This window comes from Entelurus aequoreus, linkage group LG17 (assembly GCF_033978785.1).
Source record: "Entelurus aequoreus isolate RoL-2023_Sb linkage group LG17, RoL_Eaeq_v1.1, whole genome shotgun sequence".
Taxonomy (NCBI): domain Eukaryota; kingdom Metazoa; phylum Chordata; class Actinopteri; order Syngnathiformes; family Syngnathidae; genus Entelurus; species Entelurus aequoreus.
Window position 1 is genome coordinate 22,692,532 of NC_084747.1, and position 18,425 is coordinate 22,710,956.

General features: G+C 42.4%; 1 protein-coding gene across 2 annotated transcripts in view; it reads left to right on the forward strand.

Moving 5' to 3' along the window:
* Window positions 1-18,425, forward strand: part of LOC133632687 (bromodomain-containing protein 3-like) — a 35,266-nt gene that overhangs the window by 10,036 nt on the left and 6,805 nt on the right. The window contains exons 6-11 of one of the 2 annotated variants that reach the window (XM_062025262.1): window positions 1,052-1,215; window positions 1,275-1,670; window positions 1,734-1,862; window positions 1,939-2,145; window positions 2,239-2,465; window positions 2,840-3,138. In XM_062025262.1, the coding sequence (XP_061881246.1) occupies window positions 1,052-1,215; window positions 1,275-1,670; window positions 1,734-1,862; window positions 1,939-2,145; window positions 2,239-2,465; window positions 2,840-3,138 (1,422 nt within the window). The remainder of the gene's footprint in view (window positions 1-1,051; window positions 1,216-1,274; window positions 1,671-1,733; window positions 1,863-1,938; window positions 2,146-2,238; window positions 2,466-2,839; window positions 3,139-18,425) is intronic. The other variant, XM_062025263.1, reaches the window with a different exon arrangement.

Here is an 18,425-nt window from a genome sequence, read left to right on the forward strand (position 1 = left end):
TGTACTTTAGCATCACCATAGTGGACTGTAGTGTACTTTAGCATCACCATTGTGGACTGTACTATAGTGGACTGTAGTGTACTTTAGCGTCATCATTGTGGACTGTAATGTACTTTAGCATCACCATTGTGGACTGTACTATAGTGGACTGTAGTGTACTTTAGCGTCATCATTGTGGACTGTAATGTACTTTAGCATCACTATTGTGGACTGTAATGTACTTTAGCGTTATTATTGTGGACTGTAATGTACTTTAGCATCACCATAGTGGACTGTAGTGGACTTGGGGACTGTAATGTATTTTAGCATCACCATTGTGGACTGTACTATAGTGGACTGTAGTGTACCTTAGCCTTATCATTGTGGACTGTAATGTACTTTAGCATCACTTTTGTGGACTGTACCATAGTGGACTGTAATGTACTTTAGCGTTATCATGGTGGACTGTAATGTACTTTAGCATCACCATTGTGGACTGTATCATAGTGGACTGTAATTTACTTTAGCGTTATCATGGTGGATTGTAATGTACTTTGGCATCACCATTGTGGACTGTAGTGTACTTTAGCGTTATTGTGGACTGTAATGTATGTTAGCGTTATCATTGTGGACTGTAATATACTTTAGCATCACCATTGTGGACTTTACCATAGTGGACTTATTTGTCCATATTCCTTTTTATACACTTTACAAGAAATACATTGGCGGCAAACTCCGTAGCTTGCTAGCTTGTGCACGCCAGCTTTCTGAGACTCTTATTTTGTTAGCGCAGGCAGCGCTTTTATTGTGAAGACAGGAACTGTGCAGTCGGTCTTTGGAGTTTTGAAGGCAGGTACGGCGCGAGAGTCTGTTGAAATGAAAAGTGTTTCTCGCCTTTCTGTCAGTCATTTTTTCTTAATAATGAGCTCGCAGCGATGGACTGACATACCCTCCACGATCGACCGGTAGCTGGCCATCAACCCTGGCATACGTTTTGATGTGATGACACCCTGAGTCTACAGTGTACTTCAGTCATACTCTACTATTAATTGGCTCTATTTTTGCTTGGCAGTGAGTCAGCAGGCGGAGTCTTCAGCGTCGCCTCCCGCATCCTACCCATCCCCCTCCCAGACGGCTGTCATTTCGCCCACGCCCACAAATGTCCAGTCTCCGCCTCCTGTGCCAGCTCCACAGCCGCCCGCAGCCATGATGCCCTCTGCACAGCCCGTCGTCAAGGTATGCGAGAGCCCAGTGGTTTGGCCCCGCCCCCCCGCTTATCTTTGTGTCCCCAACAGAAGAAGGGGGTGAAAAGGAAAGCCGACACCACCACGCCCACCACGTCGGCCATCTCCGCGGGTCGCGCGGACTCGCCCACCGCACAGGACAACAAACCGGCCAAGTTGGCCTCGTCCCGCCGCGAGGCCGCCGCTCGTCCCGCCAAAGCCCGTCGCGAGACCATCGAGGATGTAGCAGCCGGCGACATCGGAAGCGCCGGCGCGGCGGCGGCGGGAAGGAAGAGCAGCAAGCTGGGCGAGCAGATGAAGCACTGCGACGCCATTCTGAAGGAGATGCTGTCCAAAAAGCACGCCGCCTACGCCTGGCCCTTCTACAAGCCAGTGGACGCGAAGGCTCTGGAGCTGCACGACTACCACGACATCATCAAACACCCCATGGACCTGAGCAGCGTCAGGGTAACAAGCCCCTCCTCCCCCGTAAGTGGAATGTCCATCACACGGTGCTGTTTCTCCTTTCAGAAAAAGATGGATCAAAGCGAGTACAGCGACCCTCAGAGTTTTGCCACCGACGTCAGGTTAATGTTCTCCAACTGCTACAAGTACAACCCCCCCGATCACGAGGTGGTGGACATGGCGCGCAAGCTGCAGGTACGCACCTCCTTCTCCCACAGCTGCACTCGTCGCCCGCTCTTCCCGCGCTCAACAGTACGCTCTCGCGCCGCAGGACGTCTTCGAGATGCGTTTCGCTAAGATCCCGGATGAAGGCCTGGAGGCGTCGGTCCCGTCCACAACGCCATTGGTTAGTAAAAGCACCGCCTCGTCCGACAGCAGCAACAACTCCTCCTCAGATGAGTCGTCAGACTCGGAGGAGGAGCGCGCCACGCGATTGGCTGAGCTACAGGAGCAGGTTGGTGCTGCCGGCCAATCACAGGTCAAGAACATTCTAGTTTTCTCTTTTTCTGCTGGCATATTTTTTTTTCCTGGAACGAACGGAGTGTTTCGCTAACGAGGTTTTTCCCTTCAGCTGAAGGCCGTGCACGAGCAGCTGGCCGTCCTGTCGCAGGCGCCCGTCAGTAAGCCAAAGAAGAAGAAGGAGAAGAAGGACAAGGACAAGAAGAAGGACAAGGACAAAGGCAACAAGGCCAAGCTGGAGGAAGACAAGAAGCCTAAGGCTGCCGCACAGCAACCCAAAGCAGCCAATCAGAAGAAGGCGCCGGCGCGCAAAGCCAACAGCACGGTGACGGCCACCAGGTGAGTCCTTGGAGACCACGCTGGTAGGGCTGCAACAACTAATCCATTTGAAAAATAGTTGGCGATTAATTTAGTCATCGATTCGTTGGAGAGGCTTTTATTTTTATTTTTTTTATAAACTGCAACATGTACAAACAGCTGAGAAACAATAATCAAAATAAGTATGGTGCTAGTATGTTGTTTTTCCCCCCAATAAAATACTGAAAAGGATAGAAATGTAGTTTGTCTCATTTATCCGCTTATTAATCGAAGTAATAATCGACAGATTAATCGATTATCAAATGAGTTGTTAGTTGCAGCCCTACATGTTGGGACTAAAAAAAAAAAGACCTCAGAGCGTTTGGCTCAACTGCGCTCCCCCCTGATGTGTGCAGGCAAACCAAGAAAGGCGGCAAGGCGGCGGGAGGCGCGTCCGCCAACGGAGACGACGGCGAGGAGTCGTCCCTGCCCATGTCCTACGACGAGAAGCGCCAGCTGAGTCTGGACATCAACCGGCTCCCCGGGGAGAAGCTGGGCCGCGTGGTCCACATCATCCAGTCCAGAGAACCTTCGCTGAGGGATTCCAACCCCGACGAGATCGAGATCGACTTCGAAACCCTTAAACCGTCCACGCTGCGGGAGCTGGAGCGCTACGTCAAGTCCTGCCTGCAGAAGAAGCAGAGGAAGCTGATGCGTAAGTAGACTCCGCCTCCTCTTGACAAGACTGGGGGCCTCTATTCTTTTTCATTTACAAAAATCACACAGAATATTAATATTCACCAAATACGAGACAGGGGTCTCATTTCTGCAAGTGTGTGGATTTCATACCACGACATTCCAGAATCTGCATAGGCAAGAAAATATTCTGACCTGTGAAAGATAGCACGCTGCAACCGTATGGCGTCCTTACGTCTCGCTACGGTAAGGCGACTAAACGATAGATGAACTTCAATCATTTTTCTTCATGAATCAAATACCTCCAACCTGCTAGCAGTTGTTCTTTAATAAATACCGTAATTTCCGGACTATAAGCCGCACCAGCTAAATTTAGGGGGAAATACAGATTGCTCCATATATAAGCCGCACCCGACTATAAGCCGCATGGTTTTGATGTGTAATTAGCGTAGTATATAGTGTAATTAGCGTAGTATATAGTGTAATTAGCGTAGTATATAGGGGTTCCTGCTACCACGGAGGGGATTGTCGGGACAGAGATGACTGTTTGGGAACACAAAGCGTCCCATTTAATAACAATAAATCTTTCAATCATCCAATCAAACTTTCACATCTTTGACATGGCGAACAGCATTCGTGCAGAGTACAAATAATACAACGCTGCAAAGTAATACAAAGTGCTCGCCTGTGCGTTATCCAAATAACCAGCCTACCGGTATATGAAAAGTCAGTCTTTAATCATTGTGTCATCGTCTTCCTCCTGCGTACTAAAACCACCCAAATCCTCTTCGTCGGTGTCGGAGAAGAACAGGCCGTAAATAAGCCGCACCCTTGTATAAGCCGCAGGGACCAGAACGAGGGGGAAAAGTAGCGGCTTATAGTCCGGAAATTATGGTACTATTCTCAAATACAAAATGTGAATACAGATGTAGCGATAGGGGTGGGAATCTTTGGGAGCTCACAATTCGATTATAAATCAATTATTTATGTATATTTATTTATAATATCCAGGGTAGGGACGTAACCATATAAACATGTCATATCGCAGTTAACAGTATTATTGTGATAATGTTGTACTGAAATCGTTTGACAAAGTTACTAAAATAGACACACTGTTAAAACAATGTTTTGTTTCTTATGCTTCATGTTTTAGTTTTAATATTTTATCTGTTTTAATGGCTAAGCTTTCACTGTTTAAAATATTGGTTTTGTACTCTAGTTCTTTAAGATTTATTGCAATGAAAAGTGCGTATCAAATAAAAATCTATTATTTAATCATTCTGCCGGGCGTTGTGGCCTCATACTCTGTTCAGCAGTCCTTGAACGCACCGTCAAACACCTCTGTTTTAGGCTTGTTAACAATAAACCGATGCAACCGGATACCCGGTTGGAGACGTGGCCGGTTCGGCTACTCCGGTTGCAAACCCCTCGATCAGCTGCGAATCCTTAGGTTGATGGAGTGGAGACACATGGACCGGATATCGCGCCGAACTAGAAATCAGTTGACGGTTTTGGTCTTTAAAACGACACGAGAGCCAGGGTTGTCGGTGAAAAGAGCCAGGCGCTTTTTACGTTACTGGAGACGAGACTAGTTGTAGATACATGGACCGGGCGTCGCGCGAGACTAGCAATCATCTGACCGTTTATCTTTCAAACAGCGCGAGAGTCACTGCTGCCCGCCAAATAATTACCCGTAGAATACGTAACATCAACACCGCAAACCGTCAATATTGTAACATCCCATGTAGACACTGCGGACCCAGTTTCTCTCGTTATTCCACAAAATACAACGTTCTCCTACAACATACTCGATCTCCTTTTCCCGCTCTCTTTTCTGGCAACATTCACAACGACCTTTCACCCCCTTAACACGGGTCACATTCCAGCCTTGTCCCGGAAGTCCCGCAGAACCCGTAGGCGTCTATGACGACACTGAAAATATTTGACATGTGTTTGCCCTTCTACTTTATTTCAACATCTTTAGGAATATACGTTGTTTTAAAAATGTGGAGGCATGTCACTTTTATTGAAGGTGAACGTGCCTATGAGTGTTGTCATCCATCAGGTTATAGTTATCCTCATGGCCTTCAACTAATCAGTTGTCTTAGAAGATCTTTGGCTTCCTGTCAGAGTAGTTTTCATCAGTTCATGCTCATAGACTTAGCTTGGACAGATCTAGTCTGACAAGGTCCTAACTATTTATCCTGTAATATGAAGAGGAAGGAATGCTTATGTTCTTTTGTACTGTAAAACAGAATGTGTCCAACAAATCGTTCTGTTGTAAAAATAGTTTTTGAATCGCACCGTCCGTCACAGATTTATATCCCTACTGTTTCGTATTCCTATAGAACGATTACCGGTACTCTGTTCTAAGAGAGCACAGCTTGTAGGTTCAATGTACACAAGTGAATATCTTAGTTGCTCAGACAGTAATGTGTTTATATAAGTTTAAATTGAGGTATGTCGTTTCTTAAAGGGGAAAGACATTAACGTCTCTTGTTTTCATGCCAGCGCCAGCCAGTCAGCCTGTGAGTTTATCAAAGTGCAGTTATCAATCACGGCTTTCCCCCAGTTTTAATTTCAAATGGTGACATTATTGTACCACTGTTACCATTAATACCGTTTATTGTTACATCCCTATGTGTAGGGAGGATGTTTGATAAGGAATTATCGAGTTCGAGCCTATTATCGAATCCTCTTATCGAACCGATTCCTTATCGATTCTCTTATGGAGTCCAGATAGGTTGTTGTATATGGAAAAAAACACACAATATTTGGTTTAACAAAAGCTCACTTTTATTATATAATAAAAAAGATAAAATCTAATAAATAAATAAATATTGACTGTTACCCACCTAAAAAAATAAAATAAAATAAATAAATATTGACTGTTGTTACCCAAAGTATATTAAGTGGGATTTTTCAGAGAAACAAATATATACAGTAACACAAAAACAAGCTGTCTCTGTGATCACTATAGGTGTATTAATAATAATATAGTGTTAAATAAAATCAGTCCCTTGGGCACAAAACTGAAAATAATACAGCTCTCCAGAAAGTGCACTTCTGCTGCTATTTGACATAACTGTTTATGATGCTTTGACATTTTTGCACTTTATTTCTTTATTGAAAGAAAATTCTATGAAGAGAAAAGTTGTTTGCAAATGTGGTTACAATGCTAAAAAATGAAAAGTTAAAGCTAAAAAAAGAAATACACTTTATTGAGTTAACATTATTTCTTTATAGGGGGAAACATGTTATGAGCGAGAGAATATAACAACTGCACTACCCAGCATGCAACGGGAGTTACGAGCATGCGCGGTAGCCCCGAAAAGTGTTGCATGTTGCCACGCTGTGAAAGTAAACGTCAAGAACTCAGCCAACACGCCTCGTCTGCATTATTTATAATTAGACAAACAACACATCTACAGTGTGATTTTGTAACGTTTACAAGGAAAGAAAAACAAAAGTTAAAAAAGGGAGATGTGTTGTATATATATGTATGTGCTGCAGTGTTGTATATATATATGTATGTGCTGCGGTTGTTTTAAGAAGGTTGCGACAGCTGCCGTAAAGGAGGTGCGGTGCTAGCCTGGTTGCTATGTTTCCGGTTGGTCGTAAAAGTGTTGGTCATGTGCTTTACCCTGCTAAAATCTCTCAGTAAAGTTATTCGATGGATGATAGCTTTTGTTTTGAACTTTATTACACCTTGGAGCGCTTTTTCCCGTCCATTGTTTTCCTGCTTTCGCTATCTGCGCCTAATGACTGAGCTACGTGACGTCAATTCTTGTGATGTCCCACGGAGCATTTCTGGTCAGGACGAGATTCGAATAAAGAATCAACTCTTTTCCTTTACTATAGTGGTCTCGATAACGGGTACCGGTTCTCAAAAAGGGATTCGAGTCCGAGGACTCGGTTCTTTTCTTATCAAACAACCGGGGAAACCGGTTTCGAGTATCATCCCTACCTATGTGTATGTAAGGTCCTCCTTTGGTTGTTCCATTAATACCGTTTATTGTTACATCCCTATGTGTATGTAAGGTCCTCCTTTGGTTGTTGGCGTATGCCAGGGGTGCCCAATATGTCGATGGCGAGCTACTGGTGGGTGTGTCCGTCGATCGCCAGCCAGGCATTAAAAAAATAGACCTAGCAATTAGCGATCATCAATCTTCACCAAGACATGACTTTGGTCACTTGATTGACATTGACCGCACCCGAGGGTCTTGTGAGATGACGCTGGCCGCTGCCAGATCATTATTAAGGCCAGAAACACTTTTTATTTCAACAGACTCTCGCGCCGCGCCTGCCGTCAAAACTCTAAAGACCGACCGCACAGTTCCTGTCTTCACAATAAAAGCGCTGCTTCATCCTGCCTGCGCTAACAAAATAAGAGTCTCGGAAAGCTACGGAGTTTTCCGCCAATGTATTTATTGTAAAACGTATAAAAAGGAGTATGGAAGCTGGACAAATAAGATGGCAAAAAGCAAGCACTTTCATGTGGTATTGGACAGAAAGGAGGACTTTTTTTCTCCTCCATTTGAAAATGTGGAGGTCATCGTCACTTCTGTCTGATTCCAATCATTGCAAGTCATCACAATCATACCAACTTATATTCTTGTCTTCATGAAATAAAGGAATGTTAATGTCTCTTTCATAAATAAATCAACATAAATGATATATATGACAGAGGTAGATTCATAAATAAATGAATATAAATGATATATATGAATGAGGTAGATCCCCTCCACTGGGTCAATTGAAAAGTAGCTGGCCTGCAGAAAAGGTGTATGCTGTAACACGGTCACACATGTAAATGTGTATATATAGCTGGATATTAGATATATATAGCAGACTAGATACGTGAGCACTGTAGCAGCCTAGTAGGGAAAGATATTGTCAAGTGCGGAATTTGGATTGAAGAAGTGGGGGACACAATTGGCTAGAGTACAGGGGGCGTGGTTTGAAGTATTAGATGCCTGTTTTGGATTACAGAAAATTACATTATAAATTATTTTTAGTGATAAATAAAAATAATGAACAAAGGGTACTATTGTGGGCTATCCGCTATTTACATTTTTTTCTAACTTTGACGTAGATCAAACACAATGTTTCCTGCTCTCTACGTCATGATCAGTGAGCGTTAGACCACCAGAGTCTGACGTGATAATTACTGCCATTGTAGATAAATCCACAATGGTTGTGTCTGCTTCAGTGACAAGGTTTATTTGTTACATTTCATATGAAGCACCTTGTCATTTATTCATTTACATTTTGCTAGCTAGTTTTGCCTGCAACAGTCTCTCACAAAGCAGTTTTATCACAAATGTCTCATGGGAATGATCGCCACTCGCTCTTACGCGTGTCTCGCTTTGAACCGCCGATTGGTCGGCTGCCGCGTGCTGTCAATCATTGTCACGTTGGCACGAAGGCGGTGCCACAATGAGTTTGTGGGCGGTCCAAAGGGACTTGACTTATCTCCATTCGATAGCGTTACGTTATTTTTGGAGCGTAAGAAGTGCAGGGGACATGTGTCCCCCTCCCCTCGAACTATGGCAATGGGTATCGTTTACATCCTAACCCATACAAAACGGTACTTGAAAAACGGTGCCTGAACCGGTACCAAAACGTATTTAAAACATTTCCTAGTTTATGGCATTTAGTGACATTTAAGGGGGAACTGAGACAAGCATGTGTGTTAAAAAAAGAAAAGAAAAAAGCATTCTAACTTGTAAATTAATGCTAGCAAAAGTCAGCTAACAATGGAGGTAATTGGAGTTGCTCTATTCCGCCTAGTACACCCAACGCTTTATGTACACGCTCTAAGTATATATGTAATGTAGTAACATTCTTAATAAAATGACATATTTACGTATTTCGCTCATTTTTAGCAGACAGCGGTGTATTCATTTCAGAAATGCCTCACAACATTGGCTATTTCCTTCAAGAACAACACTACTAATCATGACAGACTTCATGAGAGACTACTTTGGGACAAATGATGATCCAGACACTTGTATTTTTGAGCCTGAATATAAGGAGGATGATCTACAAGTTTAAAGGCCTACTGAAAGCCACTACTACCGACCACGCAGTCTGATAGTTTATATATCAATGATGAAATCTTAACATTGCAACACATGCCAATACGGCCGGGTTAACTTATAAAGTGACATTTTAAATTTCCCGGGAAATATCCGGCTGAAAACGTCTCGGTATGATGACGTTTGCGCGTGACGTCACGGGTTGAAGCAGACATTTTGGAATAGCACGGTGGCCAGCTTAAGTCGTCTGTTTTCATCGCAAAATTCCACAGTATTCTGGACATCTGTGTTGGTGAATCTTTTGCAATTTGTTTAATGAACAATGGGGACAGCAAAGAAGAAAGCTGTAGGTGGGATCGGTGTATTAGCGGCTGGCTACAGCAACACAACCAGGAGGACTTTGAGTTGGATAGCAGACGCGCTATCCGACGCTAGCCGCCGACCGCACCGATGATCGGGTGAAGTCCTTCGTCGTGCCGTCGATCGCTGGAACGCAGGTGAGCACGGGTGTTGATGAGCAGATGAAGGCTGGCGTAGGTGGAGGGCTAATGTTTTTAGCATAGCTCTGACGAGGTCCCTTAGATAAGTTAGCTTCAATGGCTTTCTTAGCAACAGCATTGCTAGGCTTCGGCAGGCTGGACAGCATTAACCGTGTGGTTACAGGTCCAGGGTTTGGTTCGGTGTCTCCTGATAGTACAAGTAATAATAGTATTGTTGATCTTCTGTCTATCCTTCCAGTCAGGGGCATGTTTGTTCTGTTTCTATCCGCAGTTAAGCACGATGCTATCACGTTAGCTCCGAAGCTAAAGTGCTTCACCGATGTATTGTCGTGGAGATAAAAGTCACTGTGAATGTCCATTTCGCGTTCTCGACTCTCATTTTCAAGAGGATATAATATCCCAGGTGGTTTAAAATACAAATCCGTGATCCACAGTAGAAAAAGGAGAAAGTGTGGAATCCAATGAGACCTTGTACCTAAGTTACGGTCAGAGCGAAAAAAGATACACCCTGGCGTCCTGCACTGCACTCCAGTCCTTCACTGTCACTTTCCTCATCCACAAATCTTTCATCCTCGCTCAAATTAATGGGGTAATCGTCGCTTTCTCGGTCCGAATTTCTCTCGCTGCTGGTGTAAACAATGGGGAAATGTGAGGAGCCTTTCAACCTGTGACGTCACGCTACTTCCGGTACAGGCAAGGCTTTTTTTATCAGCGAGCAAAAGTTGCGAACTTTATCGTCTGTTCTCTACTAAATCCTTTCAGCAAAAATATGGCAATATCGCCAAATGATCAAGTATGACACATAGAATGGATCTGCTATCCCCGTTTAAATATGAAAATCTCATTTCAGTAGGCCTTCAAGAAGCTGAGTAAGTAGCAGTATTGCTAAGTGCTAAACAAGACATACACACATATTAAAACAATCACTTACTGTACATTGTCTGCTCTCACTGGGGTGCTGACTGATGGGATGTGTATATCTTCACGTTTAGATAAAGAATTAACCTTCATCTTCTCGCAGGTAAAACATTATTTTTTGAAGTGGCGCAGTGAGTGTCTTTTTGTGTCTTTCTCGCCCTCTCCGGGTCTAAGTTGGATGTCAAAGTTGACCAACTTCTCGGTTTATGACCACAACCTTCTACTATCCAGGTGAGAGGCATGGTTTATAATCTGGATTTAACTTTCACCGTCTCGGAGGCGATGCAGCAGCTCAATAGGTCAATATAGCAGCATATGACTGTATTATGCTGATAGTATATAATTGTACCATGAATTGATTAACGTGGACCCCGACTTAAACAAGTTGAAAAACTTATTGGAGTGTTACCATTTGTACGGAATATGTACTGTACTGTGCAATCTACTAATAAAAGTCTCAATCAATCAATCAGTAAGCTAGTTAGCTCTCTGAGAGCACGGCGCCGCTAAAAGTAGTTTCTCTGCATTAGCGCTTATAATAACAATATCCCTAATAGTTGGTTAATTTGCAGGGCACAACATGTAGATAGAGTATTCTTGGCGGTTTTTGGAGGGCTTTATGGGTGCAATAGATGACTCCTGTTAGCTCCACCTCGTACTGGCCATAGTTTACCAATGAGAATGCATAAAAAAAGACAAACGTGTTGTCTTACTTGGGAATTGTGAATGATAGACTGAATTCCAACAAAGTGCCGTTCCACTTTAAAGTTGAACAGACTAGTAATAACAATACTAACGAAATGATAACTAATATGAAAAAATAAATAAAATCCTCAACAATTTCTTATAATTATTGTAGCAGTATAGAACATGTTGAATGTGCAAAAAGCGACTTTTGTAATACTGATGCTCATATTACCAGGGGTTCATGAATGCAACATGGCTTACTGTCAGTGTCATTGGTTTGTAATGTGTTGTTGTTGTGGCTACTGGCTAGCTTAGTTTCATCCATCCATCCATCCATTTTCTACCGCTTGTCCCTTTTGGGGTCGCGGGGGTGCTGGAGCCTATCTCAGCCGCATTCGGGCGGAAGGCGGGGTACACCCTGGACAAGTCGCCACCTCATCACAGGGCCAACACAGATAGACAGACAACATTCACACACTAGGGCCCATTTAGTGTTGCCAATCAACCTATCCCCAGGTGCATGTCTTTGGAGGTGGGAGGGGCCTATCCCCAGGTGCATGTCTTTGGAGGTGGGAGGGGCCTATCCCCAGGTGCATGTCTTTGGAGGTGGGAGGAAGCCGGAGTACCCGGAGGGAACCCACACAGTCACGGGGAGAACATGCAAACACCACACAGAAAGATCCCAAGCCCGGGATTGAACCCAGGACTACTCAGGACCTTCGTATTGTGAGGCACATGCACTAACCCCTGTGCCACCGTGCTGCTTAGTTTCATAATACATTTAAAAAGTCTGCACGCTTCTGTCGAGGCGTACCAGTACTTCCAAGACGTGATTGAACAATATCACTTGTAGGGCGGGGCGATATGGCCTTTTATTAATATGTGGATATGTTTAGTCCATGTCACGATACACCATATATATGTGGATATGTTTAGTCCATGTCACCATACACCATATATATGTGGATATGTTTAGTCCATGTCACCATACACCATATATATGTGGATATGTTTAGTCCATGTCACGATACACCATATATATGTGGATATGTTTAGTCCATGTCACGATACACCATATATATGTGGATATGTTTAGTCCATGTCACCATACACCATATATATGTGGATATGTTTAGTCCATGTCACCATACACCATATATATGTGGATATGTTTAGTCCATGTCACCATACACCATATATATGTGGATATGTTTAGTCCATGTCACCATACACCATATATATGTGGATATGTTTAGTCCATGTCACCATACACCATATATATGTGGATATGTTTAGTCCATGTCACCATACACCATATATATGTGGATATGTTTAGTCCATGTCACCATACACCATATATATGTGGATATGTTTAGTCCATGTCACCATACACCATATATATGTGGATATGTTTAGTCCATGTCACCATACACCATATATATGTGGATATGTTTAGTCCATGTCACGATACACCATATATATGTGGATATGTTTAGTCCATGTCACCATACACCATATATATGTGGATATGTTTAGTCCATGTCACCATACACCATATATATGTGGATATGTTTAGTCCATGTCACGATACACCATATATATGTGGATATGTTTAGTCCATGTCACGATACACCATATATATGTGGATATGTTTAGTCCATGTCACGATACACCATATATATGTGGATATGTTTAGTCCATGTCACCATACACCATATATATGTGGATATGTTTAGTCCATGTCACCATACACCATATATATGTGGATATGTTTAGTCCATGTCACCATACACCATATATATGTGGATATGTTTAGTCCATGTCATGATACACCATATATATGTGGATATGTTTAGTCCATGTCACCATACACCATATATATGTGGATATGTTTAGTCCATGTCACGATACACCATATATATGTGGATATGTTTAGTCCATGTCACGATACACCATATATATGTGGATATGTTTAGTCCATGTCACGATACACCATATATATGTGGATATGTTTAGTCCATGTCACGATACACCATATATATGTGGATATGTTTAGTCCATGTCACCATACACCATATATATGTGGATATGTTTAGTCCATGTCACGATACACCATATATATGTGGATATGTTTAGTCCATGTCACGATACACCATATATATGTGGATATGTTTAGTCCATGTCACGATACACCATATATATGTGGATATGTTTAGTCCATGTCACCATACACCATATATATGTGGATATGTTTAGTCCATGTCACGATACACCATATATATGTGGATATGTTTAGTCCATGTCACGATACACCATATATATGTGGATATGTTTAGTCCATGTCACCATACACCATATATATGTGGATATGTTTAGTCCATGTCACGATACACCATATATATGTGGATATGTTTAGTCCATGTCACCATGGTTCACGGACACATGGTTCACGGACACATGGTTCACGTACACATGGTTCACAGACACATGGTTGATGGACACATGGTTCACGGACACATGGTTGACGGACACATGGTTCACGGACACATGGTTCACGGACACATGGTTGACGGACACATGGTTGACGGACACATGGTTGACGGACACATGGTTGACGGACACATGGTTGACGGACACATGGTTCACGGACACATGGTTGACGGACACATGGTTCACGGACACATGGTTGACGGACACATGGTTCACGGACACATGGTTCACGTACACATGGTTCACGTGCACATGGTTCACAGACACATGGTTGACGGACACATGGTTGACGGACACATGGTTGACGGACACAGTGTTGACGGACACATGGTTCACGGACACATGGTTCACGGACACATGGTTCACGGACACATGGTTGACGGACACATGGTTGACGGACACATGGTTGACGGACACATGGTTGACGGACACATGGTTGACGGACACATGGTTGACGGACACATGGTTCACGGACACATGGTTGACGGACACATGGTTGACGGACACATGGTTCACGGACACATGGTTCACGGACACATGGTTCACGGACACATGGTTCACGGACACATGGTTCACGGACACATGGTTCACGTACACATGGTTCACGGACACATGGTTCACGACATGGTTGACGGACACATGGTTGACGGACACATGGTTGACGGACACATGGTTGACGGACACATGGTTCACGGACACATGGTTCACGGACACATGGTTCACGGACACATGGTTCACGGACACATGGTTCACGGACACATGGTTCACGTACACATGGTTCACGTACACATGGTTCACAGACACATGGTTCACGGACACATGGTTCACGGACACATGGTTCACGGACACATGGTTCACGGACACATGGTTCACGTACACATGGTTCACGTACACATGGTTCACGGACACATGGTTGACGGACACATGGTTGACGGACACATGGTTCACGGACACATGGTTCACGGACACATGGTTCACGTACACATGGTTCACGTACACATGGTTCACAGACACATGGTTGACGGACACATGGTTGACGGACACATGGTTGACGGACACATGGTTCACGGACACATGGTTCACGTACACATGGTTCACGTACACATGGTTCACGTACACATGGTTCACAGACACATGGTTGACGGACACATGGTTGACGGACACATGGTTCACGGACACATGGTTCACGGACACATGGTTCACGGACACATGGTTCACGTACACATGGTTCACGTACACATGGTTGACGGACACATGGTTCACGGACACATGGTTCACGGACACATGGTTCACGGACACATGGTTCACGGACACATGGTTGACGGACACATGGTTGACGGACACATGGTTCACGGACACATGGTTGACGGACACATGGTTCACGGACACATGGTTCACGGACACATGGTTCACGGACACATGGTTGACGGACACATGGTTGACGGACACATGGTTGACGGACACATGGTTGACGGACACATGGTTCACGGACACATGGTTCACGGACACATGGTTGACGGACACATGGTTCACGGACACATGGTTGACGGACACATGGTTCACGGACACATGGTTGACGGACACATGGTTGACGGACACATGGTTGACGGACACATGGTTGACGGACACATGGTTCACGGACACATGGTTCACGGACACATGGTTCACGGACACATGGTTCACGGACACATGGTTCACACACTGACGCACATTTGGCTCCACCTACAGGTTTGCCAATCAAAACGTTTGTAAATAGAGGTGTTGGTTCCACTGTACTCACTCTTTTCTTGTGCACTAACTTCACTTTCAAGCTAGCTTAGTGACTTCCTGTCCCTTGCGCGCGCACACACCAGCCAAACTGTGCCAAGGGTGAATTGTCCCGTGCAAGGTGGACCTACAGAGTAGTGTTGCACCCCAAATCTTACACATATTGTGACCTGTAAACTAACAATCCTCACAAACACTATAGTTCTGATCGTAACTCTGCCCCCTGGATGTAACGTGTCCTTAATGCAGGGATTGTCAAACTGTGGTACGGCCTTTTATTTTCCTTTATTCAAACCCAGTGTTACTGTTCAAACTGTGTAATGTTACAGTGGACACAAATATTATAAAACCTCTGCTTTGTCTTTAATGAATACTTAGGACTACTACACTACTGTATTTTAATGTGGGTCATTGTGCTGGTACTTAATGAATACTTAGGTCTACTACACTACTGTATTTTAATGTGGGTCATTGTGCTGGTACTTAATGAATACTTAGGTCTACTACACTACTGTATTTAATGTTGTCATTATGGTGGTACTTAATGAATACTTAGGTCTACTACACTACTGTATTTAATGTTGTCATTATGGTGGTACTTAATGAATACTTAGGTCTACTACACTACTGTATTTAATGTTGTCATTATGGTGGTACTTAATGAATACTTAGGTCTACTACACTACTGTATTTAATGTTGTCATTATGGTGGTACTTAATGAATACTTAGGTCTACTACACTACTGTATTTAATGTTGTCATTATGGTGGTACTTGATGAATACTTAGGTCTACTACACTACTGTATTTAATGTTGTCATTATGGTGGTACTTAATGAATACTTAGGTCTACTACACTACTGTATTTAATGTTGTCATCATGGTGGTACTTGATGAATACTTAGGTCTACTACACTACTGTATTTAATGTTGTCATCATGGTGGTACGTAATGAATACTTAGGTCTACTACACTACTGTATTTAATGTTGTCATTATGGTGGTACTTGATGAATACTTAGGTCTACTACACTACTGTATTTAATGTTGTCATCATGGTGGTACGTAATGAATACTTAGGTCTACTACACTACTGTATTTAATGTTGTCATCATGGTGGTACGTAATGAATACTTAGGTCTACTACACTACTGTATTTAATGTTGTCATTATGGTGGTACTTAATGAATACTTAGGTCTACTACACTACTGTATTTAATGTTGTCATCATGGTGGTACGTAATGAATACTTAGGTCTACTACACTACTGTATTTAATGTTGTCATTATGGTGGTACTTAATGAATACTTAGGTCTACTACACTACTGTATTTAATGTTGTCATCATGGTGGTAGTTAATGAATACTTAGGTCTACTACACTACTGTATTTAATGTTGTCATTATGGTGGTACTTAATGAATACTTAGGTCTACTACACTACTGTATTTAATGTTGTCATTATGGTGGTACTTAATGAATACTTAGGCCTACTACACTACTGTATTTAATGTTGTCATTATGGTGGTACTTAATGAATACTTAGGTCTACTACACTACTGTATTTAATGTTGTCATTATGGTGGTACTTAATGAATACTTAGGCCTACTACACTACTGTATTTAATGTTGTCATCATGGTGGTACTTAATGAATACTTAGGTCTACTACGCTACTGTATTTAATGTTGTCATTATGGTGGTACTTAATGAATACTTAGGTCTACTACACTACTGTATTTAATGTTGTCATCATGGTGGTACTTAATGAATACTTAGGTCTACTACACTACTGTATTTAATGTTGTCATCATGGTGGTACTTAATGAATACTTAGGTCTACTACACTACTGTATTTAATGTTGTCATCATGGTGGTACTTAATGAATACTTAGGTCTACTACACTACTGTATTTAATGTTGTCATCATGGTGGTAGTTAATGAATACTTAGGTCTACTACACTACTGTATTTAATGTTGTCATTATGGTGGTACTTAATGAATACTTAGGTCTACTACACTACTGTATTTAATGTTGTCATTATGGTGGTACTTAATGAATACTTAGGCCTACTACACTACTGTATTTAATGTTGTCATTATGGTGGTACTTAATGAATACTTAGGTCTACTACACTACTGTATTTAATGTTGTCATTATGGTGGTACTTAATGAATACTTAGGCCTACTACACTACTGTATTTAATGTTGTCATCATGGTGGTACTTAATGAATACTTAGGTCTACTACGCTACTGTATTTAATGTTGTCATTATGGTGGTACTTAATGAATACTTAGGTCTACTACACTACTGTATTTAATGTTGTCATCATGGTGGTACTTAATGAATACTTAGGTCTACTACACTACTGTATTTAATGTTGTCATCATGGTGGTACTTAATGAATACTTAGGTCTACTACACTACTGTATTTAATGTTGTCATCATGGTGGTACTTAATGAATACTTAGGTCTACTACACTACTGTATTTAATGTTGTCATCATGGTGGTACTTAATGAATACTTAGGTCTACTACACTACTGTATTTAATGTTGTCATCATGGTGGTACTTAATGAATACTTAGGTCTACTACACTACTGCATTTAATGTTGTCATTATGGTGGTACTTAATGAATACTTAGGTCTACTACACTACTGTATTTAATGTTGTCATTATGGTGGTACTTAATGAATACTTAGGTCTACTACACTACTGTATTTAATGTTGTCATCATGGTGGTAGTTAATGAATACTTAGGTCTACTACACTACTGTATTTAATGTTGTCATTATGGTGGTACTTAATGAATACTTAGGTCTACTACACTACTGTATTTAATGTTGTCATTATGGTGGTACTTAATGAATACTTAGGTCTACTACACTACTGTATTTAATGTT